The sequence below is a fragment of the Notamacropus eugenii genome, chromosome 2 (genome assembly GCF_028372415.1).
Source record: "Notamacropus eugenii isolate mMacEug1 chromosome 2, mMacEug1.pri_v2, whole genome shotgun sequence".
In the NCBI taxonomy this organism is placed as follows: Eukaryota; Metazoa; Chordata; class Mammalia; order Diprotodontia; family Macropodidae; genus Notamacropus; species Notamacropus eugenii.
Window position 1 is genome coordinate 342145841 of NC_092873.1, and position 27560 is coordinate 342173400.

General features: G+C 44.3%; 1 protein-coding gene across 14 annotated transcripts; it reads right to left on the reverse strand.

The window, feature by feature from the left end:
• Positions 1 to 1447: 1447 nt before the first annotated feature.
• FBF1 (Fas binding factor 1) lies at positions 1448 to 27216 on the reverse strand. Of its 14 annotated transcripts, none has more exons than XM_072645743.1 (31): positions 26989 to 27075; positions 26069 to 26132; positions 25743 to 25833; positions 24443 to 24470; positions 22799 to 22840; positions 22007 to 22091; positions 21336 to 21396; positions 20755 to 20805; positions 18954 to 19098; positions 17885 to 17962; positions 17192 to 17311; positions 14984 to 15125; positions 14688 to 14821; positions 14507 to 14609; positions 13506 to 13958; positions 12015 to 12113; positions 11493 to 11593; positions 11249 to 11307; positions 9929 to 10084; positions 9665 to 9765; positions 8114 to 8320; positions 6500 to 6607; positions 6267 to 6406; positions 6027 to 6145; positions 4786 to 4908; positions 4513 to 4698; positions 4007 to 4183; positions 3768 to 3905; positions 3337 to 3454; positions 2998 to 3107; positions 1448 to 2647 (listed from the first exon to the last, which is right to left on the reverse strand). In XM_072645743.1, exons 3-31 carry the CDS (start codon positions 25743 to 25745, stop codon positions 2564 to 2566), a joined length of 3471 nt encoding a protein of 1156 aa, XP_072501844.1. In that variant the 5' UTR covers positions 25746 to 25833; positions 26069 to 26132; positions 26989 to 27075; the 3' UTR covers positions 1448 to 2563. The 14 variants fall into 14 exon arrangements, with proteins under 14 accessions (XP_072501844.1, XP_072501845.1, XP_072501846.1 ...); XM_072645744.1 differs by having other exon boundaries at positions 26065 to 26132; XM_072645745.1 differs by lacking the exon at positions 25743 to 25833.
• Positions 27217 to 27560: the final 344 nt, after the last annotated feature.

Sequence of the window (27560 nt, forward strand, 5' to 3'; positions counted from 1 at the left end):
TCACTTAATCCTGCTTATCTCACTTTCCTCATCTGTAATGAGCTGGAGAAGGAAATGGCGAACCACTCCAATATCTTTGCCAAGAAAAACCTCAAATGGGGTCACAAAGAATTGGATATGATTGAAACAATCCAGAAACAGCAGCCATACCCCTGGCAGTAGAGGGCAGGGACTGTTTTTTGAGTTCAGCACCAAGCAATACCTAGCTCAACCTTGGAATCTATCTAGTGGAGTAGTAGTCTCATAGAGATTTCATCACTTTAAGATGTTTAGACTGAAAGGGACCTTAGGGAGCACATAGTATAACCCTTTTATTTTCTCCATGAGGAAACTCTGATTCAGAGAGATGAAATGCCTTGGCTGAGGCCATAGCAGTATGTGACAGCCAGGATGAGAAGCCAGATCCACCTCTTGGATTCAATAATTTTCCTGTCCCGCTGCATGATAGAACATAAAGAGCACTGGGCTAGGAATTAAGAGAGCTAGGGAAAGCCTTATGTCTACCAACACCGACGTTACGTCGAGCTTTAAGGTCTACAAATTGCTTTACACACACAATAAGTATCATTTTAGTCTCACAACAACCCTGTGAAGTAGGTGTTGGGGGTAATAGGTCCCCATCTTATTGATGAGGAAATTGCAACAACCATGGTCACCCCATTAAGAGGGTGGATTTGCATCCATGGTGCTCCCTATTCCAAATTCAGACTCTTATCTGCTACATCAGAGGTAGCAAACATGTGGTGGCCCATGATCTTTGCAAGTGCAGCCCAATCCAGATTAAAATGTAACTGGGAAACCTTTAGCAAAATATACAATAAAACATGTTAATATGCAGCCCATAACGATGCTTATGTGTGGGTTACTGGTGCCCCCTTCTACCTGAGTTTGACACCACTGTTCCCCATCCTGCTGCATCAGAGAAGGGTGGTTACTGTGGCTCTTCCTTATACCAGGCAACCAACAGGGCCTCCTCAATCGGCAGGTTATTTGGTGGCTCTCCTTGGTGTCAGTTTAGGCATTCACCCAGAGGGCGTTCTGAAAAGGATCTGCACATTTAGAATTTTGTAGAGAGTGTTTGTGGGGTTGCTATAGAGCCAGAAGACATCTCTGAAAAAGGTGCTTAGCATTCAGAAGGGTCTGGGACCTCCTTCCTGCTCTTTGGAACTAATTTCAAAGCATGCAACTGATTATTAAGCGTGTTTGAAAAACAAGGAGAAACTGGGTGAAATGCATCATAAATTGTGGGAATTCAGGAAATTTAACTGACCTATTAAACAAAAATGTGAACTATGGGAAAAGGTAAGTAACAGGCTTCTGTGCAAACTTATGAAAGAAGAGGGAGCTACATTTTACCTCCACGGAGCCCAGGCAAATCTTTCATCCCTGCCTGTTTGCTTTACTGATGTTTTCTGACGGTAGATGATAAACTGGTTAATGGCAGAAGCAGTTTTGGAATTGTGATTTTATTTGAAGAGCTAAATTGACCTTGGTTCCACATGGAACAATGATTGATCCCTCAATCCTCCCTCTCCCTTGCCATCTTCCTGGCCAGTCTTGGCATACTGCCCACATGCTAGAAAATTGAAAAGGCATAGGCCTGGACACAGCAGATTCTATTAGCTACCCTCTGCAGCTAGAGCAGAACGAAGCTGTGACATCTGATGCTGTCTGTCTTCATTTACCCCATAGCCTTGCTCCATAGTAGGTGACCCAAATAGGCGGCATTCTTTCTCTAGCTCCCTGCCCCGCCCTGCACAAATGGAAGGATCTCATGAACAAACTGCAGGGCTGAGTGGTTCAGCTGAGTGAGCTCATTAGCCTGGCAGGCTTGGGGAACAGAGAGAATGAACAGACTTCTGTGTAAGAGTGGCTGGTGAAACCAGAAGTCTGTTTAAGTTCCAGTTGAAATCATGCATGCCTGCTCCAATCTCCCCCAGGGACTGGTGACTAAGGTCTGGGGGAGGACTCCTTGTGTTAGCTCTGTCAGCTGCTCCTTGGTGCTCTGCTTCCCTGTGAAAACCAGCCCTGCCAGCAGACTGTCTAAGTAGCACAACCTCATCACTTTGGGACACTCCAGCTCCTGTGGAGCCATTGTGCGAGCTGGGGAAGCTCACTAAGATGGCATCTGAGGGCTCTACTCTGAATCCTGCCTTTGTGTTACTACATGACTGAGAAGTATTGGGCTTGGTCTAGCCCAGAGGTGGCAGCTCTGGCAGGCCGGGAGGTTGGCCAGATCCTGTGGCCAGCAATGAGGGGTGTCAGCTGTTGAGATGGAATAGAGTAGCACAGTGATGTGGAAAAGCTGTCCCCTACTCTATCCCACTCATTGTTGTTGATGCTGAATGTGGTAACCAGGAACATGTGGGTGTGCTTAGGCAAATGGCTGTAGGTAGTCCAGTGGGTACCTCAGAGGCACAGGGGAGGAATCTGGCATGATTTGTAGTGGTGTCATCTCTGCTGATGCCATGGGATGAGAACTGGCAGACACGTCAGCAGAGTGCAGTAGGTAGAAATTCCATTCTAGCATCTGACCTTTCCTGCTGGCAGGCCAGAGTCATCCTCAGGCTGTATAGGGTGTCATGCTATATGAAGTTTTCTTCAATGTTTCCAAGAAGAATTTCTCATCCTCCAGAAAGTCCCGGTCCTGCAGGAGGGAGTGTGGGAGAATAAAATCAGGGCATAGGGAGCAGTCACGATGTTGCAAGTCTTCCCGCCTTGAGAAGGCAGAGGCCAGCTCCTCATTGTACATACAGAGATAGGACTCTAGAATGGACAGCTAGCCAACTGCCATCTGATACATTTTCCTTCTTGCCTATCTGGCTCTACCTCACAGAGGGTGAGGACAGCATCATTCATTAATTCTTGGGCCATGTTTCCTATTCTTCCAGCCTCACCTCTGCACCTTTATCTTTTTAGAAAATCAGTGCAAATGGTCCTCTTAGCAGCTGCACGGGAATGAGGCCACAGCTGACTGCCCAGGGAACACTCACTCACCTTCTCAGCCATGTGTTTCAGCAGCACCAGTTGAGCATGAAAGTGGGAAGGGCCCAGGCCTGGAGAAAGCTGGCTGTGTCCAGGAATGGCAATGGCAGGAGAGGTGATGGCTGAAAGAGTCAATGGGAGACAAGGTCTCCTTCAGGCCCACAGTGCCCGGCTCTTAGGAAGGAACAGGAGGACTGTGTATATTCTTGTTAGGAGTCAGGAAAACTAACTGGACCCAAGACTTCTTCCCTATTAAGCTGGCTGTGGATTGCCTAAATAGCTACTTCTTCCATATTTACTCTCCCAGAGATCAGCTCAGCAAGGCATCTCTCACTTCTGCAGCCAACTCACCACTCAGGCTGGAAGAATCTAGGACCTGGATGGCAGGGCTTAGCCCCATGCTGGGAGAAGGAATGTCCAGGAGAAGATGATCCAGCTTCTGCCTTTGTTGAGCCAAATTCAAATTCTCCTGAATTTGAGAGAATGAGGAAATTGTGAGGGTGCAGAACATCTTGTGAAATGAAGGCAGAGGAGAACGAGGGGACAGAGACGGGAGGTGAACTTGGCTAGAGAAGTGGAGTGCCAACTGTGGTGGGAAACTGCATGTCAGAGGTTCTGCTGGACTCTTTGTTTACGAGAGAAGGCTCAGAGGCATCTGGGAGATATCAGGAAAGTTAGAGGCACCAATGAAGGGGAAGCACAAACACAAGGCATCAGTGAGATTCTCACAAGGAGAGGAGGGGGAGGGACTGCAGAGGCCAGGGGAAAGGAAAGGTGCCTGCCTGGTGAAGTTGCTGCTCTTGCTGCCGGAGTCGTTCCTGCTGCTGCTGCACCACCTGGAGCCGGGTCTGGTGCTCTGACTGCAGCTTGTGAGCCTCCATAAGAGCCCGCTCCCCCTCCTCATACTTCTGAGAGGCCACCTGTGGACAGGACCAATGGGCGTGGCTCTCTGACTGTTCCCAATGCCCTTAGGCAGACCCGCCTTCCCAGTGCCCCTGGTGGCATCTCCCCGGCTTCCCACCTTGCTCATGCTCTCAACTTCCTCGGTTTGGAGTTTGATGCGTACAGCAGCTGCGCTGATCTTCTCCTTCTCCAGCCTTAGTGCTTGCCTTTCCCGCTCCAAAATTTCCCATTCTCCGGCCAACTGTTCCTCCTGAACCCGCAGCTCATTTGCTCTGATCTTCAGTTCTGTTTGTTCCTGCAAAGAGAATGTCCTTTATCTTCTGCAATTAAAGTCTCAGGTCCCTTTTTCTGTGGGGAGGGGGATACCCTAGGGCCTCTCCTTCAGGTTCAGGCCAACCCCGTGTTCTTTTCCCAAGCTGGTCTATCCAGCCATGTATCACACTGACTATATTTAGCAAAGAGCTGAGCTCTTCTGCTGAGAGTTGCTCATGGGGCACAGACTGCTAGAAAGAAGAGCAGTCAAGTCAAGCTGAAGGCCTGGATTAGAAGGAAACAGGGATGCTCTGTCTCCTCTGAAACCCCAACAATTCTAGAGAACAAACGCACAAAGTTGAGGTCCCATACCTTGGCCAGACGGATGATGGTGCCCTCCCTCTGTGAGTCCACTTGCAGCACATGCTCAGCCTCACGCTGTGCCCGTTCTTTACTTAGCTTTTGCTGGGCATAGAAATCAGCCCACTCTGCAGCCAGCCTCCGGCCCTCCTCGGCACACTTGTGCATGATTGACTTCTGCTCTTCCAGTAAAGCATTCTGGGAAACAGGAAGAAGAAATAGAGAAGGAGAAGGGTATCAGGTTCCCCTGGGCCCTGGTTACTGAGGCTCAAGCTGCTCGATTACCTTGGCCCTCTCCAGCTCCTCCCGCTCCATGCTGAGCTGCTGGTTCATGACCCTCCTCTGTTCCTCCAGGGAACGCCGTGTGGACTCTGCCTTGGACTGCTCGGCACTCACTCTCCAGCGTTCCTGTATGAGACCCCAAAGTCGAGGTTTAAGGGAAGTGTGCCTTTCACCAGACTAGGCTCTGACTTCTCCCCAGGAACAGTAAGTCAGGCCACTCCATGTTTTCCTTCCGTGACTTGTCACAAGCACTTTCTTGGAAGGCCAGATAATGAAAAGGAAGATCAGTGGAATGGGATTCCTATAGATCAGTCCCCATGATGATGTTAGAGTAAGGAAGAGGAACTTTTTGTTTCTGGTCTGACTCTTATGTCTTCCTCTGCATTGAGACTAATTTCTATATAAATCCTGACATATGAACCCTTTCAGAAATGCATTCAGCTAAGGATATCTGAAGACCAGTGCTATCCCTTTCCTGCTCCTTCCCCTTTTCTCTCCATCTTTCTGTGCTTTGATGACCTCCATTAATCAAGGAAAAATACTGTTGATTATTAAGTGCTTTGTGGAATACAAAGGCATAGGGGTTGTCCCTCCCACTAAGGAGCCTAAAGTGTAGTAAGGGAAAAAACACTAATACACATATGGAAAACAATAAGGGAAGGCTGTGGAGTTATATGATTAACTATAAAATTCATGGTGCTAAATGTAAATTTTAATTCAGAGGACAGAGAGATCAATAAGAACGGGAGTAGAAGACCTGGGAAATGAAGTCTTAGAGGATAGCCATACTTTGGATAGAAGGAGAAGAGGGAGGTCATTCCAGCTTAAGGGAATGACATGACTGAGTAGGAACAAACATGGTACATCTAGGGGAGAAGCAGAGGACAGTTTGACTTGAAACAAGGGAGAAGAGGTTGGAGAGAGAAATAGGAAACAAGTTGAGATATAAAGAGGAGGAACAGATTATGGAGGGCCTTGAAAACTAGGCAGAGAATTCAGATGAAATACTGGAGGATATGAAATCACTGCAAGTTCTCAAGCAGGGAAATGACATGATGAAAATCATGTTTATGGTTGATTGGAAGTTTCTATACATGATGACTGGAGCAGGGGGAGACTGGGGTCAGGAAAGCCAGCTAGGAGGTTGTTAATCCTCATCTAGGTATGAGGTAACGAAGGCTTAAACTACGGTGGTCAGAGTGATAATGGAGAGGCAGGGTTGGACACAAGATTCAAGGGCTCACCTGTTCTAGGAGACGGCTCTGTTCGTTCAGCCGGGCCTCCATCTTCCCGATGATCTCATGCAGTCTGTTCCTCTCATCCTCCATGTCCCGTTGCTGCAGAGTCAACCTTTCCTGCAGAGCTGCAGACAATGCCCCAAGACAGTTACTGCCAGATACTGATTTCCAGATTGGCCCACAGAACATCTCCATTCTTCTTAGTTATTCTGGGTTACTTGTGATGGTGTGTGGAGAGGACAGTACCTTGGAGTTGCTTATCACGTTGACGGGCCCCTATCTCTAGCTCTTGGGAGTTGGAAAGGTGAGTGGCTTCCACACGGGATGATAGCTCATTAAGGCTACAGGAAAACTTCTCCATTTGTTCAATAACCCCATTGAGGGACCTGAGAGAGTTAAGGCATAGCTTTAGGCCATATCATCACAGGTGGTCAGTGCTTATAGTACTGGATGTAGAAGAAACAGGGCACAGGGCCTACCGGGTATGTGAAGTAGCACTTGTAACAGCATCAATTTCCCGATCTTTCAGTTGCTTCAATTTTTGTAGCTGCTCCTTGTGGTCTTTTTGTATCTCTAGGATGGATGCCCTGAATGCCAAGGCAAAAACCATGTGAGTAAGGGAGGGGAAAGCTTTTGGCTTTACTGCCCTAGGATCCATGTATAAGTAGGGAAAGGGTAGCTTGCTTGGAGAGAAGAGTGTGTCTTCCTTTTACCCTTGTAATATATATCTCAATGTCAGATGCCTTCTGTTACTTATATGGCTGTTTAGTAAAGGTTGCACTGCATAGAAATGAAAACCCAGGTGAGGAGGGATGAAAGTAGAGGAGGCCATCAGAGAAAACAGGAAGATAATGGTGCACCCCATATCCAATTTGGTACCAAGGTATGTCGATTTTACCTTTGCAACATGTTTCTAAAATGCTTCCCCTTTCTCTGACACCACCACAATCCTGGTGCAGGTCCTCATCACCTCTCACCTGGAATACTGCAATAGCCTGCTGGTAGGTCAGTCTGCTTCAAGTCTCTCCCCATTCCATATCACTCTCCATTCAGCCCCTAAAATAATTTACCTAAAGCACAGAGCTGATCATGCCATCTTCTTACTCAATAAACTTCACTGGCTTTCTAATTGCTTCCAGGAATAGATAGAAAGTGCTTTTTGGAATTCAATGCCCTTCAGAACTTCATTTCCTCCTACCTATCCAGACTTCTTATACCTTACTCCCTGACAGATATTCTTCAATGCATGGATACTGATGCTCCATCTTTCAGTTCCAGGCATTCTCTCTGGCCATCCCACATGCCTGGAAGGCTCTCCCTCCTCTGCTCTGAATACTGACTTCCCTGGCTTCCTTCAAGTTCCAACTAAAATTCTACCTCCTACAGGAAGTCTTCCCCAACCTCTCTTAATTCCAGTGCCTTCCTTCTGTTAATCATTTCCCATTCATCCTGTATAGCACTTGCTTTGTATATGTCTCTGTATTATCTCCCCCTTGAGGGCAGGGACTGTCTTCTGCTTCTTTTTGTATCCCTGGCACTAGGCCCAGTGACTGGTGTGTAATAGGTGCTTAATAAATCAACTGATGGAATCTGCAAAACTGAATGTCCTTAAAGGGCCATGTCAAGCCCCTCTATGTCTTTCTCGCCCTTTTCTTTTTCATTAAGAAAAATGCTGGCACCATATAAGGTATAAATAGGATAAATCCCTTTAAGAGTTCATCCTGCTGAAGTAGTTGGGAGAACTGTATCCATTCTGAGATTTGATCTGGCCTTTGTTCTACTTCCGAGATTCCAGAATCAGTCCGGAGCTAGCACTGTCCCAACACCAGCACACCAGAAGGAAAAAAAGATTAGATGTGAGCTCCTTGAGGATTTTATTCTTAACATTTAGGATAGTTCCTGGATCATATGAGGAGCTTAAATAAATGCTTACTGACTGACTGAATACTAAGTGTGGTACTAGTCAGAAGCTGTCCACTTTGGGCTTTCCTTTAGTAGGAAACAGTTTCCCAGGAGCAAAGACAGAAGCATGTAATAGCTTACACTTGAATTTTCCCTAAAGAGAGAGCCCTCATCCTAGGCCTGCCCCTTACTTCTGTAAGTTCTGGAGCCTCTCAATCTCCTTGTCCTTCTCTTGCTCAGTAGCAGCAAGACGACGCTGATGTTGTGCCAGAAGTTCAGCTCGGGTCTTCTCAGCCTCCTGGCAGTGAGACAGATACTTAACTGTCAGCTCCTCATTCTCCCTCTGGAGTCGCTCTTCTCGCTGCTGGTATGAGGTCTCTAGCACCTTGATCCGGCTCCTGCCAATAACACACAGCTGGCTGGACTCAAAAGGGGGATAGCCTAGCACCCAGAGTGGCACTTCAAGTTGATAACAAGCATTTATTAAGTGCTTACTATGGAAAATGCTTTGTTATATTGTTTGGGAAACATATTAATTATCATATTGTTTAACTTTATGTGACTAGAGATTATTTGAACCCAGAATGTCACCCTGACCTGAGTAACTATCCAGGAATGCCAGAGATGGCTACAAAGAATATTCTGGATTCCCCCAGGTCCTGGATCCACCCACATTTATGCTTTGGGTTTGTTCATCCAAGTCTAGTTTGGGTTCCACCAAAAGTTTGTGTTTTGGGGTCCCCTTGTCTTTTGGCTTTCCCCAAACTTTACTGAATATTTATACTTACTGACATCCATCTCAATGACTTTGCTTTCAAGCTGGCTTAATTGCATAGGTGTGCTGGTGTTCTTGTTAGAATCCTATATAATACAAACCTCCCAAATCCTGGAGGAGAGACAGCCACACTCTTTCTGGCCTGCTCTCCCCTGCCAAATGACCAAATTTTTTTCTAAAACTTTTTCAGGTTTTGGGATTTATTTTGGATAACATTACCATATGATGTTAAGTTGGTTGGTTGGTATCGTTCATGCATGGAGAGGACCAAAATGACTTTACCATGTTGGGGTCAAGGTACAATGGGTCCAACTGTGGCTGATCAGACCAATATGAGCTCTGAAGGCTCTACCACAGAAGGCTCTACTCAACGATGTCATATGAACAATTGGAGTGGAGATGGTGCTAAATTTTAAAGTTCTTAAGAGACCCTGAGAGTGTCCTTGTATTGCTTCTTCTAGCCACAAACGGATGCTTGCCCTGTGTGACTTCTCCATAAAATAGTCTTTTTGGTAAGCTATCTTAAATGCTGGGGGTAAAAACAAAGGCAAAAACAGTTCCTGCCCTCAAAGGGCTCATAGTTTAATGGGGAGAGACAAGCTGTAACTAGGTAAAAATAAGACAAGCAGAAGATAAACTGAAGATAATCTTATAGGTGAGGAACCAGCACTAAAGGGGACTGGGAAAGGCTTTCTGCAGAAGAAGGGATTTTAGCTGAGATCTGAAGGAAACCAGGAGGCAGAGACCAGAAGGGAGAGTGTTTCAAGCATGGGGGAAATCTCCAGAATTTTTTAAAAATACTGTCAACTTAGTCTATGGGATTAATATTAAGATTTAATCCAAAACTGGGGCTGGGATTTCATCTGGGGAAGCTAAAGAAATCTAGCTAAGGTCTCTGGACTTGTGTACATAGGTTTACAGTAGGGTGAAGACGAGAAGAGCAAAGAGTGGGCGGGGCGATGGCTACCTGTGCGCACTCTCAATGAGCTCCAAGTCCGCCTGGTGCTGCTGCTGTAAACTTTCAAGCAAGATATGCTGCTGAGTTCTCTCCAGCTCCAGCTTCCGCACCTGGGAAGTAGAGAGGGAAGACGTTTCTCAGACCTTCATCTCCCCTTCAGGCCTCCTGTCGCTGTGTTTTTAACAACGCTCCTGCACACCTGGTGTCGGTATCCCTCTGACTAGCTCACTAAAATTCCTGCCCAAAATGTCGCCTCTTCTCTCGGCCCTTCACCTGGGTCTCCAGTTCTGCCTGTCGGGCCTGACTTTTTAATAGCTCCTCCTGGAGTTCTGCTGTGCTGCACTGCAGCTGAGCCTGTGCAGCCAGGATCCTCTTCTGATACTCTCCTCCTGGCAGCAAACTCAAGGCCAGACTCTCTGGGAGAAGGCCCTGCATGAGTCAGAAAGAACCATCAGCAGGTTAGATGTGAAATAATGGAGAAAAACCTGGCCAGAGATAATTGCACCCCAATTCTTCAGCATCTGGATAGTCATTCCAGACCTGACCATTCATCAAAGGAGAGAGACCATGAACTCACAGCCAGTGCTTTCTAGCAGCTCAACTAGCCTAGTTTGAAAAAAGAATCATTGCCTCTCTCTGCACAAAATGGGAGGCTTCAGTCTCGTTTCTCCTCTATCCTCAGTAACATGCTTTAGATGTCTAGATAAGTTTCCAAGTCTTAGGGTCAGGATGAAAACTCTTGATAAGGGTTCAGACTCTTCTTCTATGGGACTCTTAGTCTCCTTGGATCAAAGGTTCTTAATCTGGGGTTTGTAAACTTATATGGGACAAAATAATTATTTTTACTAGCCTTGGGTTTCCTTTGTTATGCTAAGTATTTTACTTTTTTGCATTTACAATATGATTCTGAGAATGGGTCCATAGGCTTCATTAGACTGCCAAAGGGTCCATGACATAAGAAAAGTTGAAAACCCGCTGCCTTTGAGGTCTTGGAAACTCTGCTCCTATCATGAGAGCTATCTATCTCTAGGAACATGTTGTATGGATTCTTTGCAGTGTACAGTTACCTCCTGTCCAAATGTTCCAGAACTAGAGGTAACTGGCTAATTCAGGAAATGGAGACCTGAGCCTAGGGATTAGATTGGGAAGGGGGGGTAGAAAGGTCTAAGGAAGGATACTTTCAAAATGAACTATTAGGATAACTGTAACCTTGCTTTATGGTACACATTTCTAACTGCTCCTATCTTGGTGGTAATTGCATCTCTCCTACCAACTCTGGCTCCATAATAATGCCCAGAAATATCTAGGATGGGAGTTCTAGAAACACCAGGTGATGTTTCTTTCTTACAAGATTTTTTCGGGGAGTTAATTAGGGTTAAGTGACTTGCCCAGGGTCACACAGCTAATAGGTACCTGAGGTTGGCTTTGAACTCATGTCCTCCTGACTCTAAGGCCAAAGCTTTATCTACTGTATCACCTGCCTGCCCTTCTTAGAAGTTTTTGAAGGAAAACATGAGTCTCTGAGTTAGGAAGAATTTCCTTAGAAGAAGAAGACTGAGGGCTTTGAACACCTGTTCACCTATACCTCCCTACCTGTACAGGCACAGAAGTCCCTGTTGGTTCTTGGGATCTCCGGATACAAGCTGCAAGGTCTGAAAAATGCAACAAGTGAAAAATAAGTAGCAGCTCAAAATCTATGGACAGGCCTCTCATAGATGCCCAAGGGAGAAACTGGCTTCAGGGAAGATTCCTCAGGAGCCATTTACAAAGGTACTACAACTGATCCCCAGACACTAACAGCTCATGGTTCAGCTGCCACACGGAAAGGAAAACCTACCAATGCTGGGAACTTCTCCAGGAAGGGCATCTCTCTTTGGTTCAGCAGCAGGAAGTACAAGGGCAGTTGGTGTCTTGAGCTGGGTGTCAGTTGGGGGAACTCTATATAGAGATTGGAAGTGGGTGGAAAGGGGAGTTGGAACAGTACCTCCTTTGTGCAAAGGGAAGGAAAAGAAATCTCTCCTTTAAGGAACAAGGAGAAGGGAGAGGGAAAGGAGCTTCTTGGAGAGTCCTGAGAACCTAGAGTGACATGGGCGTGGGACCAGTGGTGTTGATGGGTGAGGGACATGACTCTGGACAGAGCTTGTTTCTCATGAGTTCCAGTTCACTTGGAAGTCTAGATTATTACTGGAGGCAATGTATTCTAGATGAGTACCAAAGTTCCAAAGAAGGAATTGAGGACCTGGTACAGTTTAACCCCCCACCTCAGCTCCCACTAGCTAAAGGGCTTGTCATATCTATGTGCCAGCCTCTGCTGAGGACATAGTTCCCTATCTCCCAAGAGCCCTGGGTGTAGACATACCCACTGCTCCTGGGGCAGGCAGGAGTGGCTTCTGGTGCTGTCCCTGGGGTTCCTCTGGCAGCTGTTTGCTCAGGTCCTTGAGTACTGGCAACAGGTTGACTGAAAAAGGCCAAATCATAAGGTATGGATCACTGAAACTTCAGGTCTGCCCACAGAAGGCTCCCTGGTGCTTTTTTTTTTTTTTTGCCAATGGATGGCCTTTCATTTCCTCTGCACATGGTACCATTAGTTCCTTTAAAGCTGTATCCTTGGGGTTCATGGACTTTCCTCCTTTATTTCTGTGACATGCACAGGGAGCAGTGAAAAGCATACAAACTATTAAGATGAAAGAATGCAGGGTATGAACTATAGTTAGAATAGGTAAATTCTAAGTATTTGCTTAGTCCCATGTGATTGAAGTCAGTTGCAGGTGGTGGGTAGTCAGGAAGATCCTAGTTCAAATTCAGCCTCACACTGTGATCCTGGGGAAGTTACTTAACCTCTGTTTGCCTCAGCTTCCTCTACATATTGTAGAATGGGAATAAATAATATCAACTACCATGCAGGGTTATTGTGAGGATCAACTGAGATAATAATTGTAAAGTGCTTATTAGCATGGTGCCAGCCACACAGTAGGTGCTATATATTATATGACTGACTTCTTTGAGTCACTTTTCTTTCCCTGATGGTTCACCTCACAACTTCTACTCCCTAAATCCAAGGCCAGAGCTACAAGACTCTTTTTTGTTTGGCCCTCAGCTTCAGGTCAAGATTGTTCTCTCTGAAACCACCTAATCTCATTGTGTGGTAATATTCCTGGGCCACTCACAAAATTTCCCTGAATTTCTATCTCTTCTTCTCAGGTACTACCCTCCTGAGTAGCCTCTACCCTCCTCAGTTCATCATTCCTTTCTACCTTCACAATTCCTCCCTCCCAGAATCACCACTAAGGGTTTCCTTCTTGAGTCACAATCCTTTCAGGCAGTCTGGCTGATCCACATGCCTACTCCTTGAACCTTGTTTTAAGATAATACCTGCAGTTGACAGAAGCACTACATCTACAATTCAACAGCATTTTATTTACTGCTCTAGATAGCCGGAGTTTACTCCCAAATCTATTCAGATTCTGGAGAAGGTGATTTTCCTCATACCACAACAGAGTCTAGGCAGGAATTTCTATCAGGAAAACAGCCTGCTGCCTTTGAGTTTCCCTCTGCCTCATCTTCATATCGAGGAGTAGAGGTGTTATAGTGGTCCCGTTGACCCTGATCCCTCTGCCTAGATAAAGCCCTAAAGATGAAAGCTCTTCTGTATATTTTCCCCACGGTACTACCTATGGACTCAAAAGAAGCACAGTATGATAAGGGAAAGGAGCTGAAGTCAACAGACCACACCTGATTCATGCCCCTGGGATTTCCTACAGCACCTGCCTGACTGATCCCCAGAGATAATTAACTTGCAGTGTGCCAGCCCAGCTCTGTAAGATGTAATGCACAGTCTCCACATCTGTACCTGACAAGGGGAAGATCTGATGTTTTGGTAGGGCTCAGGCCTTTAGAAGTCCCAGATTGCTCTTCTTTAGCTAAATTCTGAGATTTTTTCCGAGACAAGGCATGGCTTAGCCAGTCGTCTTCTTGTTTTTCTTCTGATGTTCCATGCTTTGGAGATAGGCTGGCTTTATGAGGGATAGCTATAGCATCGGCAGGTGGCTTCTTCCCTGACTCAGGTAGACTGGAGGAAGCAGAGTGCTGGGATGCAGGACTAGGTCCTGAAGGTGTAGCCATTGCTGAGCCAGCCTTGCTGGATTCTTTGGTGGGAGATGGAGGGAACAGATCAAAGTCCCCATCCTTGAGGCCTAACCAGTCAGCTCCTCCTTTCCCAGTATGAGCAGGGCTGGCTGTGGCTGGTACACTCTGTTTGGAGCATTGCTCTCCCTTGGGATTGGTGAGACTCTCTGCTGAGAACCTGTTTCAAGACAACGGAATAAATAAGTTTGAAGGAGAGAGGTCTGTCCCATAGCCTGCTCTGTTAACCTTTGCCCAACAGGGCCCAGGTTCAGTATACAAAATAAATAGTGATGTGTTGGTGTAGGTCTCCTAGCTACCAGGTCACTGCTCATCCCCCTGTGCTAGGCTACATCCAGAGGAAGATGATTTTGTTATCTCAGTCTTCCAACTGAATATCTTCACTATTCCAATCAGAATGTAACATAATAGAGTGTGGGAGTTCTTAACCGATTTTCTGGCATGGACCCCCTTTGGCAGTCTGGCGAAGCCTATGGACCTTCTTCTCAGAAGGATGTCTTTAAAGGCATAAAATCAAATATATAGGATTACACATGAAATACATTTGTTAATAATATTCAAAAAATAAGTTCACAAGCTGCAGGTTATGAGCCCTCGGTACAGTGGCACACAAAGCTGGGTGATTCTGAAAGAAGTAGTAAAGGGCCTGAGGAAGGTTGTTTCTCAGGGCATGCAATGATCCAGTGGCCCAGTCAGGTCCCTACTTACCTGACAGACTGCCGGCGGGAGGGTCGGCCCTCAGAGGAGGAAACCACTGTGGGCTGGTAGGCTCCAAAGGCAAAGTCATCATCTCCCCAGGGATCTTCTTTGTCTGTGAAACAAGGAGCCTGTGGCCATGTCTGGGACGGCCCTCCCTTTCTGACTCTAGACGGGTGTGGGGCCCACTCACCAGGCTGTTTCTGGTACTTCTTATCCAGCTTGAATTCGTGGAGCTCTCCTGTGCCAGGTCTCTCCAGGAGCTTGGAGGCAGTGCCACGTCCCAATAGCTCATCCAGTTTAGCGCGAGCGGGACGGGGCCCATCCCTGACATGGTAGAATGATAGAGGCATAGGTACCTCAACAACATGAATTACTTCTATCCCCAATGTCCCCACCTTCCAACTGCATGCCTCTGTTCTCTCCTTTATATAAGGAGAAAGCCATGCTGCTCAGATGCAGGCATCTCAGTTCAGAAGAGTGCCTTACTGGATTCCCTTTTCCTGCTTCCCCTCTGCCTTTGGACTGTCTCCAAACCCAAGGGTGGCCATGAGGTCATCCCCATCATCAAACTTCAATTCCTCCTTCTTTTGAATGGGTGTGTCACCAGGAGTTGAAGAAAGAGAGGTATCTAAAAAAATAGAACTCTGGGTAAATAATAGCAAGGCAGGATATGGATGGTCACAGAAATACAACCAACAATCAATGCTATAGGAGTTCTGAGGGCTGAGATTACCGGGGGTAAAGCTGGGATGCACAGAAAATGGGAATAAGACCTGAGCCGGGCCTTAAAGAAAGGATGTGATTTAGAAACAGAAAAAGGAAGGGAGGGCACTAAAGGCATAGACAAGATTATGTTCAAAGACTGGAAGGTGACAATATATGACAAAATGCATTTTGTGTTTAGAAAACAGAGAACAGATCATCTGGAATGAATGAATTCCCAATCTATGGGCAAAGGACTCTCAGGAAGGCAAAGAATCACTACAAGAGGCCCATAAATCCATGATGTCCACCAAGGGTTGTCATCTTGAACTTAATTTGGTCCCCACAAAATAAGCAGCATGGTTCAGTGTAAGAAACAAGTCAAACCACCTTCTGTACACTGATTACATGAATCTGTTATTATTTTTCACACACACACATATATATCACTCAAGAACTACATAGATAATAACTACAAAACATTCTTTAAAGAAATAAAGAACAACTTAAATAACAGGAAATACATTCAGTGATCATAGCTGGGCCATGCCAATATAATAAAAATGAAACTACCTAAATCAATTTATATATATACTGCTATACCAATCAAATTACTAAGCGGATAGATATAGATATAGAGGTGGAAAAATATCATTTGATGAATTTTGATTCATTTGGAGAACCAAAAGTTAGAAACTCAAGGGAAATAATGAAAATAAAGTAGGAATGAAAGAAAGGAGGAATAGCACTTACAGGCTTTAAGTTATATTACAAAACAGTAATTATCAAAACAATTTGGCATTGGCTGAAAAGTTAAAAAGGGAGGTCAGAAGGATGGACTAGACGACAATGAACTAGAAACAAGCGAACTCAACAACCTGGTGTTCAATAAAAGTGAGAATACAAATTACTTGGGGAAGAACTCTCCATTTGACAAAAACGGCTGGGAAAATTGCTAAGAAATTTGATAGAAATTAGGTTTAGAGCAATATCTCATTCCATAAACCACAGTAAGCTTAAAACTGCACACACATGACCTGAATGTTAAAGATTCTACAACAAAAAATTTACAAGAAAATCAGATCAGACACCTTTTCAAACACAGTGAGGGGGAGAATTCTTAACTGAACAAAGGGAAATTCAATCACAAAAAATAAAATAGATAATTTCAATTATACAAAAGTGAAAAGCATTTGCATTAACAAAGCCAATACAACTAGGAGAGAAAGGGAAACTACTGACTGGGAGAAAAAAACAACAAAAACTTTGCATGAAACAACTCTTTAAGGGTTTGATACAGTGGATAGAGTACAGGCCCTGGAGTTAGGAGGGTCTGAGTTCAAATCTGCCCTCAGGCACTTACTAGCTGTGTGACCCTGAGTAAGACATTGAACCCTGATTGCCTCAAAAAAAAAAAAAAAAGAATAGCTGTTTGGTGGTCAAAGGGTATAAGCAAATGTATGTAGACGCTGTTATGATTAATAAAATGCAACTCTGTTGAAAAGCAAAAGAAACCTAATGGAACTCAGGACACAATGCCCAAAAGTTTCTTGCTATAATCAAAGAAAAGTAGCATTAGAGAAGTATAGACTCCCTGAATTAGTTTCTGACCCTTAGCTCTGAGTGGGTTCTTCCTAACACAAAAAATTTACACTATTCCAGTTCAAACTTTCTTGTTGGGCATAAAGAAAGGCAGAATGGCAGGTATCCTAGCCCACCAAATTCCCCCTCCCCCCATTCTAGTCTGCAGGACCTGTCACAGCCCTGTGCTCACATGCCCCATGCTCCTGCCATCCATGTTCTGAAAAGGAGATCCCCTATCAGTTCTGGCCAAGTGCCCTTTACGTTTGTCTTAGGGTTTTGCTGGGTTGGCTCCCTTCCCCTGGGTTGGGCTATTTCTTTAGTATGAGAAAAGCCTGACTTGACACATTCTGCTACTTGCTAAACCACTCACCCAATGAGAACAGGTCATCCATCCATCTCTCCTCTTACCTTGATTCTTAACTATGGTAGGGCTCTTTTCAGGAACTATTTTATTCTCTTTCACAGGTGGCTTCTTGGCAGTTCCTTCCTCTTCATCAGAGAGAAGCCCTGCCAAGGGGTCTTCTAAATCTTTCATCCAGAAAAGAAAGAGGAGATCAAGTTCCAGGGAAATTTATGCAAAACATGCTCTTAGCCTTCTCTTAAAGTTTCCAGATGCTTACTAAACACAAACTCTTACTAAATCCTAGGAGGTTGTTTGTTATAAGAGGGACTCTGAATAAAGATGGGGGGTCAGGTGGTCTGCTAATCGCCAATCTAATATGAATACACCAGACACTTCAGTACACAGTGAGTCTATATAACTTGTAAGATGACAAGACAAAATGTAACATGAAGGGAAAGGTGATTTTTCTAAAGATTCGTAGACATATGTAGCTTGACCTCAAGTTCCAAAGTCCATGATCTTATTTTGTAATTAAGTCCCTAAAATTTATCTTCCACACAAATTCTGATTTCGGGCCGCCCCCACTCCGCTCCCCCACACTGGGGCAGGAATAAGATCTTTGGTATCAGTCTTTACTCTTCATCATCTAGCGTATATGGTGACTTCCTTCAGGAAAGAAGGCAAATGTCTATTGCAAAGTTGGCCATACTCTAAAAACTAAGGGGACCTTAGGAGTATAATATAGGGACTTGTGGTACCATCAAAGGAAAACTTCCTGTACGGGCGCCCGGGGCTCCCAGCAGAAGGCACAGGCTTCTTGATGGAAATGTTCTCTCCTGCAAGTAAGTATGGGAAATACAGTCATGCAGTTTTGTTTGGTTTTGTTTTGATATTTTATACTACAGGCCATGGGGAGCCTTTGGAGTTTGTTGAGTAGGGGAGTGGCATGATCAGATTTACATCTTTTAAAAAACAAATTATTTATTTCTCTTCTCTTTTTTTGGCATGCAGTTTTTGTCGATTCTCACCATCCCTCATATATCTCATGTCACCCAAATAGACAGGGGTTTCTGGAAGGACGGATACAAAGATGAGCATCCCTAAGGTGAAATGCATTTCTTCCTAGGTCATTGACAGAACTGACTTATGGTCTGTGGGAAGCAGGCTCACCTCCATCCAATTGCAATAAGATTCTATAGAACAACCTAGAGTATGGGAGCTAAATCTATGACAAGAATCTCCAGATGAAATAAGGATTCAAAAGAAATTCCATAATATAATGTTCCATCTTAACCTAACTGGGTTTTCCAGTCCTTTCCCAGCTAGGGTCAGAGGTGCTACAGTAGTCCTGGAAAGAAGACAGACTGTGCCATATTCTTGGCTTCTTTTTAGCCTCATGACCCCAGGGTAGAGGGCAGTACACTGCTCTAAAAGCTTCTCCTCTTCACAAAATCTGTGTTCTAGAGAAACTAGATCAAAGATCTAGACAAAGATCTAGATCAAAGAGGAAAAATTTAGAGCTGGAATGGACCCCAAGAGGTTATTTAGTCCAACCTCCTTGTTTTACAGATGAGGAAGCTCTAAGGTACTGAGAAGGCAGTGACTTGTTCAAAGTTACACAGGTAGTAACAGGATTTGAACCCAGAATCACTGAATCCAAATTCAATACTTGCATCATACTTCTTTCCTAGCTGTTCTTTTCCTGCCCTTGTGTACTGTATGGTGCCTAATGTTTGCTGAATTAAGTATAAAGAGACAAGGAATCGATAATCCAAACTTCTTCCAAATCTCTAGTCTTTACGATGAATTCAGTTACTTCCTGCTCACCTCTATCATTGGCTATCACTTTTCCTGTAGGTCTAGAGAAATCACCAGGAAACTCCTCTTTTCCAGAATCTTTTGCAGCTGTTTTATTACTAGTTAGTTTAGACTTCTTCAGGCCTAAGAGATCAGCATCCATGTCATCCATATCCTAGAAAATCAGGAGGGTAGGGAGGGATCCCACTGGAGTACTCTTGGTTTTCATTAGGCAAAGGCAATCAATTCATTTGGCATTCCTTACAATAGCTTTAGGAATTGTTATTACCCTCATTTTTCATATAGGGAAAGGCTTCAATTAGGGCAATGCCCTATATATGCTAAAAGATGTTCCTGAGATTCCAAGACTTTAAAAGTTTCCAGTCTCTTTCTTAGCACTGACTCCCCATTTCACACTTCCATAGATTCTAGATTAGCTCTTTCTGGCTGGCTACCAAAGGAAAGGAATTGGAGTTGGTGAATGGTGAGCTAATGAGAAGAAAACTTTGAATAAATGAAGGCTCTAAAATGGACTCCTTAGTGAAAAGGTATCACTTATAGGTAACCAGGACAAGGTAAAACCAAATATAACAGTGGACTTTAGGGCATTTTGCCCGGTAGAGGCAAGGCAGATTGGAAAGTAGTTAAAAGGAAGGTGTATGCTTGTTTCAATAACATTGTCTTCTTGGAGAACAAAGTGCCTAAATAACAAGAATATCTGAGGGAATATGTATTAGTTCATCTTTGAGAGGGAAGGATCCAGCCCTAAGAGGATAAAAACTCTAGGCTGACCCATGTAAGTTGTGACCTCAGAGAATGTTGTGAATAAACAAAGGGAGCTAGAGAATTTCTTTGAAAGAGTAGGACAGGAAAAGAAAAGAGGGCCAAAAATGTCAGCAGAGGCTCAAAATTCCAAAGGATGGAACTCAGAGGTCATCAACTGAAACAGCAAGTCAAATGACTACCATGGAGGGCATTTTTACCTGAAGCCAAAAGAGAGTAAAACCTAAGGCTTGTACTAGAAAATATCCTAACTCCAAAGACCTAGGGAACTGAAGTCTTAGCCTGGGTCTGAATGTGGACAGTAGTCCCAAGAGTCAGGCCTAGATAAGGGGGCTTGCTGAAATAAAGGAAAGTGAAAACAAGGAACACAGAAAGAAGTTATTTGGTGCTTCGTACAGGGCCAAGTTAGCTGAGTGATGCCAAATTACATACTAGTAATTTGCCTTAATCTTAAAATTTGAGCCACAACATTCCCTTAAACTTGTAAAGCTTACATGTATACTTGAATAGACAAGTGTACTCACTGCAGTGGGCAAGCAGTAGGGTGCTAATGAACATGGGGAAACACTAGGACCCCAGGGAAGCAGTCTTTAGAGGAAACATTTTCTCCCTGTTTGTTTCCTGTATGGTAGCAGTGAAAAGTTGCCCAGGGCAAATGGTGTAGCTAGCGGAGTCTTCTACCTTGTGACTGCCCCATTTCATCCCAGGCTAATAACTGCTTCTTGGTGCTCTTGTCTTTACCAATGGCCTGATCACTCTAGCAACTAGGTTACTGGTAACCTCCATTTTTTGTAAAAGAAGATCCTAGTATTGGGAAGCCTCTCCACCCTGAAAAGGTCTAATTATACCCAAAGGTATAAATACCTAAAAGGTCACTGCCTGTATCAGGCTCAGCAGAGTTTTATTTTGTTTTATACAAAAATCCCTCAGAAATACAATTAAAATTGGAGAAATATTTTTTAAAATGGAGCAAATGCCTTCCAAAATCAATTCAGTTCAAATTTTACTTTCCTCCCAAAATTAAGAAATGATGAAAATAGTTCATTACCTTCATAGACTGTAGCAAAGCCTGTGGGTCTGCCTCTGAGATATCAGAAAACTGAGCTCCCAGGAAAGGAAATATGTAGAAGGACATACATTAATAAGTACAAAAAATACCAACTCTACCATAATATCACTCTACTCCTGCAAGCGAAGATGGTACACAGAGGGCCAAAGAGCAAATGGGATACAAATAGGTCCTCTCTTGCACCCAGTACTCTCTGTCTTTCTATTCTTTCCAGGTGGAAGGGTCATTACAATCATAAGCACTCAGAGGCTCTGCCAACACCCACCTCCAAGGCTGGGCATGATTCTAGGTACCCAGGAGAAGCATGCAGGAGGAATAAAATCAAAGTAAACAACAGATTCATGGAGTTCCAGTGATCAGCTGAACTTTCAGTGGAAAGGGAAGTTCTTGGCTGTGGGTTCACTAAGTAGGTTTGAGGTATTTATTTTAAACATAAACTAGGCACTATGAGGGGTTTAAAAGCCTTTCATAGTCATAGCTTAGGTCACACTAGCCATCACACACTGCCCGTGGCCAATAAGTACAGAGGAACAAATAGCAGTGACCTGGGTCTGTCTCACCTCAGCATCTGCACCTGCCTGGGCTGCCATGGCAGTGAAGAAGTCATCTTCCAGAATGGACCTGGCAACAGAGTTGGAGAATTAAAACTGATGGATTTCCTGACTGTAGCTTACAATTCTAAGAAAGGCAGAGAAGATGGAGGTGTAAATGGCTTTCAACAATCTCTTCTCAGTAAGGGTCAAAATCTTAGCACTAGGGGGATTTTAGAGATTATTTAGTTCAGTTTTAAACATTTTTTTTTTAGTATTATATACATTCTCATAATCTAATGAAGTCAATGGACACTTCAGTATGTTTTCAAATGCATGAAAGAGAGGATTATAAAGAAAACTAATTATATTGAAATAGTTACTAAAACTTAAAAAAAAGTTCATGGATCCAATTCCTGAAATAATTGAATACTTTTTTCTGATAAAGAACTTGAGGCCCAGAGCAGTTGTCATTTTTTTGAAGTTACCTTGACAAGTAGTGGCAGAAACCAAACAAGAGCACAGGTATTTTCATTAATGTCATGAAACTTCAATGAACTAACAAGTACCATCAGCAGGGAATGGGAGAATGGGGCCAGAAGCAAAACAAAGAGTAAGGGAGAAGGTAGGAAGGTCAAGCTAGCAGCAAGAAATGGTGGATAAAAATGTATGTCCACAGATCCATATTGACTCATTCTCACTTTTTTCTGGCCCGCGAAGAAAAGCCCCGAGATGATCCTAGGCTGGGATTTGCAGCTGGCTGGAGAGGCTTCTCAGCAGGCATAGCTGAAAATAAAAATCAGGAGTCATGTGGCTGCCCCATGAAAAGGGCCCAGGGTCAAGAGAGTGGAAATTTCTATCACCCCTATACAAAACTGCTGTGGTAGGACAATAGTACATGCCAAGGTTACCATAGGCATAACCTGAGAGTGAAGTGACTACATCCTTCAAGTGGTAAATTTGTGTGTGGGGGAAAGGAAGGAAAGGGAAGGAGGCTTTATAACTAAAACGATTCAAACACTAGCCCTCTGAGAGCCAATGTGGGGTGGGGGTGGAGAGAAGGATCTCATCACTCACCTGACCCCACCTTGGGGAAATAAAGGGCCTATGGATGTTCCAAGTTATAGGGTATGTGGGTCAAATAAGGACTCCTTTTCCATAATGGCCTATGTAGTACTAGAGTCACTGATTTACTTCTACATGCCAAAGGAAATCTTATTTGAATTGGAAGGAGTGGAATGTGTTTCTTCCCCTAATGAATTAGGATTTGGGCTTTTGGTGACTGTATCCAAAATTCTGGACCTTCTGGATTAGAAGGTCACATTCAGATACATCACTAACTGATTAGAAATTTATTGAAGTAATTCTGAATTGAATGTGTGTTGGATAGGCTCTGGGACCAAAGAGAAAAGTAAGGAAAAACAAAGATAACTTTTGGGGGAAATACCAAGCCCAATCTAATCCAAAAGAAAATCCAATAAGGGAACATTTACTGTCATCATCCAAGAGGTCACTAAGCATATCATCAATTGAGCCTGGAACAGAAAGGGGAACATCATGAACTCAGAAGAACATTGAGGAGAATGTCTTTTCCAAGATATCAAATCAGATGCATCCCAAGATCTAGTTAAAACACCTATGAAACTCTGTACTAAGGCTTAGTTTTCCCCTTCCTTTCCTATAATTCTTCAGTCTACCAGTAAGAACACCAAATGGAGTCCTCAAAATTAAATTCTCAGAGGACTAGGAGAATTAATGCTAGCATGGACCTACATAATTTGGTATGCTATTGCATGCAGTTTCAAATCTTCCCTTTCCCAAGCCTCCCATGTTACTCCCTTTCCTATTTTAAGGAGGAAAAATAAGCCATTCACTGTGAGCTTCCCTCCCTTAGATCTCAAAAGCCACTTCATGGCATCATCTTCTAATCTCTGTTCCTTAATTCTAGTCTCTGATGAAGTGGCCTTTCACCGTGTTAAGGCCAATCACTCTATTTGTACACTGACTTCCCGTTGTCACTCCTCAGACACACCCCCTTCCTCATTATCCAAATTTTCAGTTTCCCTCAAAGCCCACCCTCTTTTCTATATAGTCTCTCTTGATGACCTTATCAGCTTCCATAGATTCAATTATCATCTTTACACAGATGACTCCCAGATCTAAATATCCCTCATCTCTCTTCTGAGCTCCAGGCCTATTTCACCAACTGTCTATTAGGCATTTCCTACTAGATGTCCCATCTTAAACTCATCATGTCTAAAACAAAGCAATATTTTCCCCCTAAACTCACTCCTATTCTGTCTGTATAATCAATAACTGAGGTACACAACCCTAAAAATCACTCTCAACTTACTTTTCCTCATGATAACAATAATATCTAGCATTTCCATAGCTCTTTAAGGCTTGTACAGCACTGTACAAATACCATCCTATTTTATCCTCAGCACAATACTGGGAGGTATGTGCTATTATCACCATAGCCATTTTACCGATGAGGAAACTGAGGCAAACAGAAGTCAAGGGACTTGTCCAGGATCACACAGCTGGTAAGTATCTGAGTCTGGATTTGAACTTGAGTCTTCCTGACTCCAGGTCCAGTGCTCTACCCACTGTGCCACCTAGCTGCCTAGCTCATCCTTCATATGCAAATAGTTGCCAATACCTGTTGATTCTATTTCCACATATCATTTCCTTCTCTCCATTCACAGGGAATACCAATTCTTTATAGGGGAACTCTAGTCATTCTAGGGAACAGGCAAGAAACCTTTATTTCAATCACCTTCTACCTTTCAATCCCAAACTTCCTTAGCCCTTTAGGGAAAGGGAAAATTGACTCTAAAAAGGTTTTCATATGTGGGCCTCCCCCTGCCTACTTCCCATCTCTTATCTCCACCCTACCTACATCACTGTGCTGGTTACACAGCCAAATCAGAAGAATGTGCTTTTGTTGCAAGGGTCTCTCTCAATTCTGGATCTCCTCAAAAGCACTTACTTCCTCATTTTTTACTTAAACATGAAGGCTAGTGAGGTAGGATGAGAAAGTACATCTCTAAGCATCATGGCTCTTGCTAGCTTTAAGACATCAAGATGTCAAAATTACTAAATAGGTATCCTTTTTATATATTGTGGGGACTCACTTTTCAGGCCTTTCTTCATTTTTGTAGCCTAAATGGGAAAAAAAATTAAAACAATTCATCAATGAATGGATGTTACAATTTAGGATACAAGGAGTTGGGATTAATCTTTTGGGATGAGCCAGCAGGAGAGGGATAGATCTAGGCCTCTCTTCAACACACTTAGCTTTCTGTTGTATAACCAGAAAGCAAGGAGGCAGAACAGAGCATCCTATTAGATTGGATCTAAGTTGACAAAGAAAATGACAAATATTAAAGAGGCAGTAGGAAAACGGGTACTATAATATACTGCTGGTGGAGCCCTGAACTGGTCCAATCATTTTGGAAAGCAATTTGGAATTCTGCCCAAAAATTTGTATAGACACTTTGGCCCAGTGATACCACTACCAGGCCCCAAAAGGATCGAAGTAAAAAGACTCATATAGCCAAGCAACATTTACAGCTGCTTTTTCTGGTAGCAAAGAACTGGAAACTGAGGGAATGCCTATCAACTGGGCAATGGCTGAACAAGTCATGCTACATGAGTGTGATAGAATACTATTGTGCTGTAAGAAATAACAAAGGTGATGGTTTCAGAAAAACCTGGGAAGACATTAAGAACTGATAAAGGGAAGAGAATGGCACAATTTATACAATAACAACAGTATTGTAAAGAAAAACAACTTTGAAAGTCTTAGGAACTCTGATCAGTACAACCAACAATTCCAAAGGACTCATGATGAAACATGCTATCCACTTCCTGACAGAGAACTGACAACTGGCATGCAGATTGAAAATTTTTCTTTCTTTCTTTTTTTGGGAGGGAAGGTCATAGTTCATGTAGGAAATTGTTTTATATAACTATACAAGGTGCAGAGTGTGGAGGGGGACAGATTTTGGAACTAAAAATAAAATAAAACTGAATAAAAAAAAAACACAGGAGCCTTTATTATAAAACTTTCCTATTTAGTTTCCTAGGATGGCCCATTCTATGAAAAATAGTTGTGTTCACTAGCCAACAGACCATTAGGGGACCTAACTGGTCTTTACTATTTACTGCTTTCCAACAACCAAAGAAGCTACCATAACAAGCAAGTCTTTTTGCCCTAGCGTCCCAAAGCCTGTAGCATGCAACTGTATCTCCACCCCAGAAACTAGGGAAAATGCTTTCAACTGAACAATTAAAGGCTCCGAAATCTTTGCCTGTCAAGAAGTATCAAGCTCCCAAACATAATGATTCTACTTTTGGCCCAGTTCTGGCTCCCTTTCTTCCAGTTCCCTGACTCTATCAAACTACACAAGAATATCAGAGTATCCTACCTACCATCTCAGGGCTCCTGGGACTCCTGTCAACAGGGTCATTGGTTACACAGTTCAGATGGTTAAGTCTGTGACCACATCATGTTTAATCTCCCCTAGTGAAGGAAACTGGTGTCAGTAAACAAGGTGTTCAGGGTTCAGAGAAAGACTTCTCCCTAATTTACAAATAATGTGTCTACATGGATATTTGCCCTTATGGCATGGAGTCGTAAGAGAAAAATGCTGTTTAAAACCAGCATGTCCATAACTGGCTGGGGAGTTGATTTGTACAAGGCAGAGAGCACAAATGTTTTGGTGAAAAACAAAAAAGCAAAACAGCAAGTTACCTACAGGAAGGGAGGATGTCTGACATCACAGATCATATTCCTCCTTGGATGAGATATCTGTGACCTCCCTGTGTGAAAGGAAGGAGCATGAGGGCGAGAAGACGACCACTTTGTCAACTCTCTACCTTAAAAAACATACATTTTGTGGATGGCCTTTTGGATTGAATCAGTCCTTTCTGGAGGGGAGGGGCTACCCTCTTTCCCTCCTGACTGAAGCCTCCCTTAACACAATGAAAAAACCCATCCAGTATAGACCACCGGAAGTCTCCACCTCTAGGTTGAGTGCAGGTCAGTATGTTTCATTATCGGACATCTGGGACCTTCAACATCTCTTCTCTATCAGATTTGGCTGCTTGGGCTCATCTGTGTCTCTTTAGGCATTGGTCTGTCTACCTTCTTCATTCGTTTATCCCTTATTCCATCAACAACTCGGAATAAGGAATAGGCAAGTTGAGGGATGCAAAAAGTCAAGAGAAAGGGCTCTGGCTCACTGGGTGGATCTTTTTTGGGAGGCTTTGTGGCATGCATGGACTAGAATGGCATGAGGTGTAGAAGGGTGGCTATCTGCCCCGCTGGAGGGACTACCCACATCGATGACATCACAGTTCCATTGGCGTCCAGGCTGAGCATTCTGCTGGGCACCAGAAGGCGGGGTGCGGTCATCACGGTCACTGGGACGCCCCCTTTCTCTCTCCCGCCCCCCGTCCCTGGCAGTACCCGGCCCCAGGTCACCACCTCACCCGCCAGGCAGGAAGGACCACGTCGAGGGCCTTCCCTACGAGCCCCCACCCCCGGCCTGCCAGCCCGCCAGCCCTGCAGTCATCACTCACCGGTCCCCGGAGACCCCAACCTCCCCAATGTACGCTACCCCGCTACCTTCCTACCGCCCCAACCACGGCGGGAGGCCCCACCCCCGCCACCCACCACCACTCCTGGCAGGCCACAGCCCCTTAGCGGATGCGGGCCTCTCCCGCGGCAGCCAAGGTCCTTGGTAGCTAATCTCTACTGTTGACGGGGCTCCGTTCCCGCAAGGTACTCTGGGAAATAGAATCCGAACGCCGCCTTGGTCAGAATGTGGGGAGAGGGGATAAACTACAACTCCCAAGATGCCACGCGCCACGGCCGTTAGCGTGTGGGCAGGGCTAGCGGAGGTAGGGACGGGCTTTTGTCAACCATCCCGGGTTCAAAGTTCGTCTCCCCTTCGTCTTTGGGAATTACAGTGGCCTGAAATTCCAGAGGGGGGGGGGGGGCAGGTGCTCAGAATTTAATTATTTAAATGGATGGAGATAAGAGTGACGGTCATAACTGTTTCCGGGAACGCCCAGGCAAAGCCTCTAAACCAGAATGCGGCCAATCCGTCAAATACAGGATGCCGTTTATTATTTGTTCTAATTACACGTTTTTATTAACGTTATCACTTCTCACAAAGGCCAAAAGACGGGTCCGTGCAGCCGGTCATCGTCGGGGGCCGCGCTTGAGGCGAGTCCCACTCAGAG

Excerpts from the sequence above, each read along its gene's own strand:
- FBF1 (XM_072645743.1), bottom strand. Across the intron at positions 19,099-20,754 it reads CTTTGCTACAGTCTATGAAG|GATATGGATGACATGGATGC; the intron begins GTAATGAACTAT and ends CTGATTTTCTAG. Across the intron at positions 4,909-6,026 it reads AGAGCCGTCTCCTAGAACAG|GAACGCTGGAGAGTGAGTGC; the intron begins GTGAGCCCTTGA and ends GGTCTCATACAG.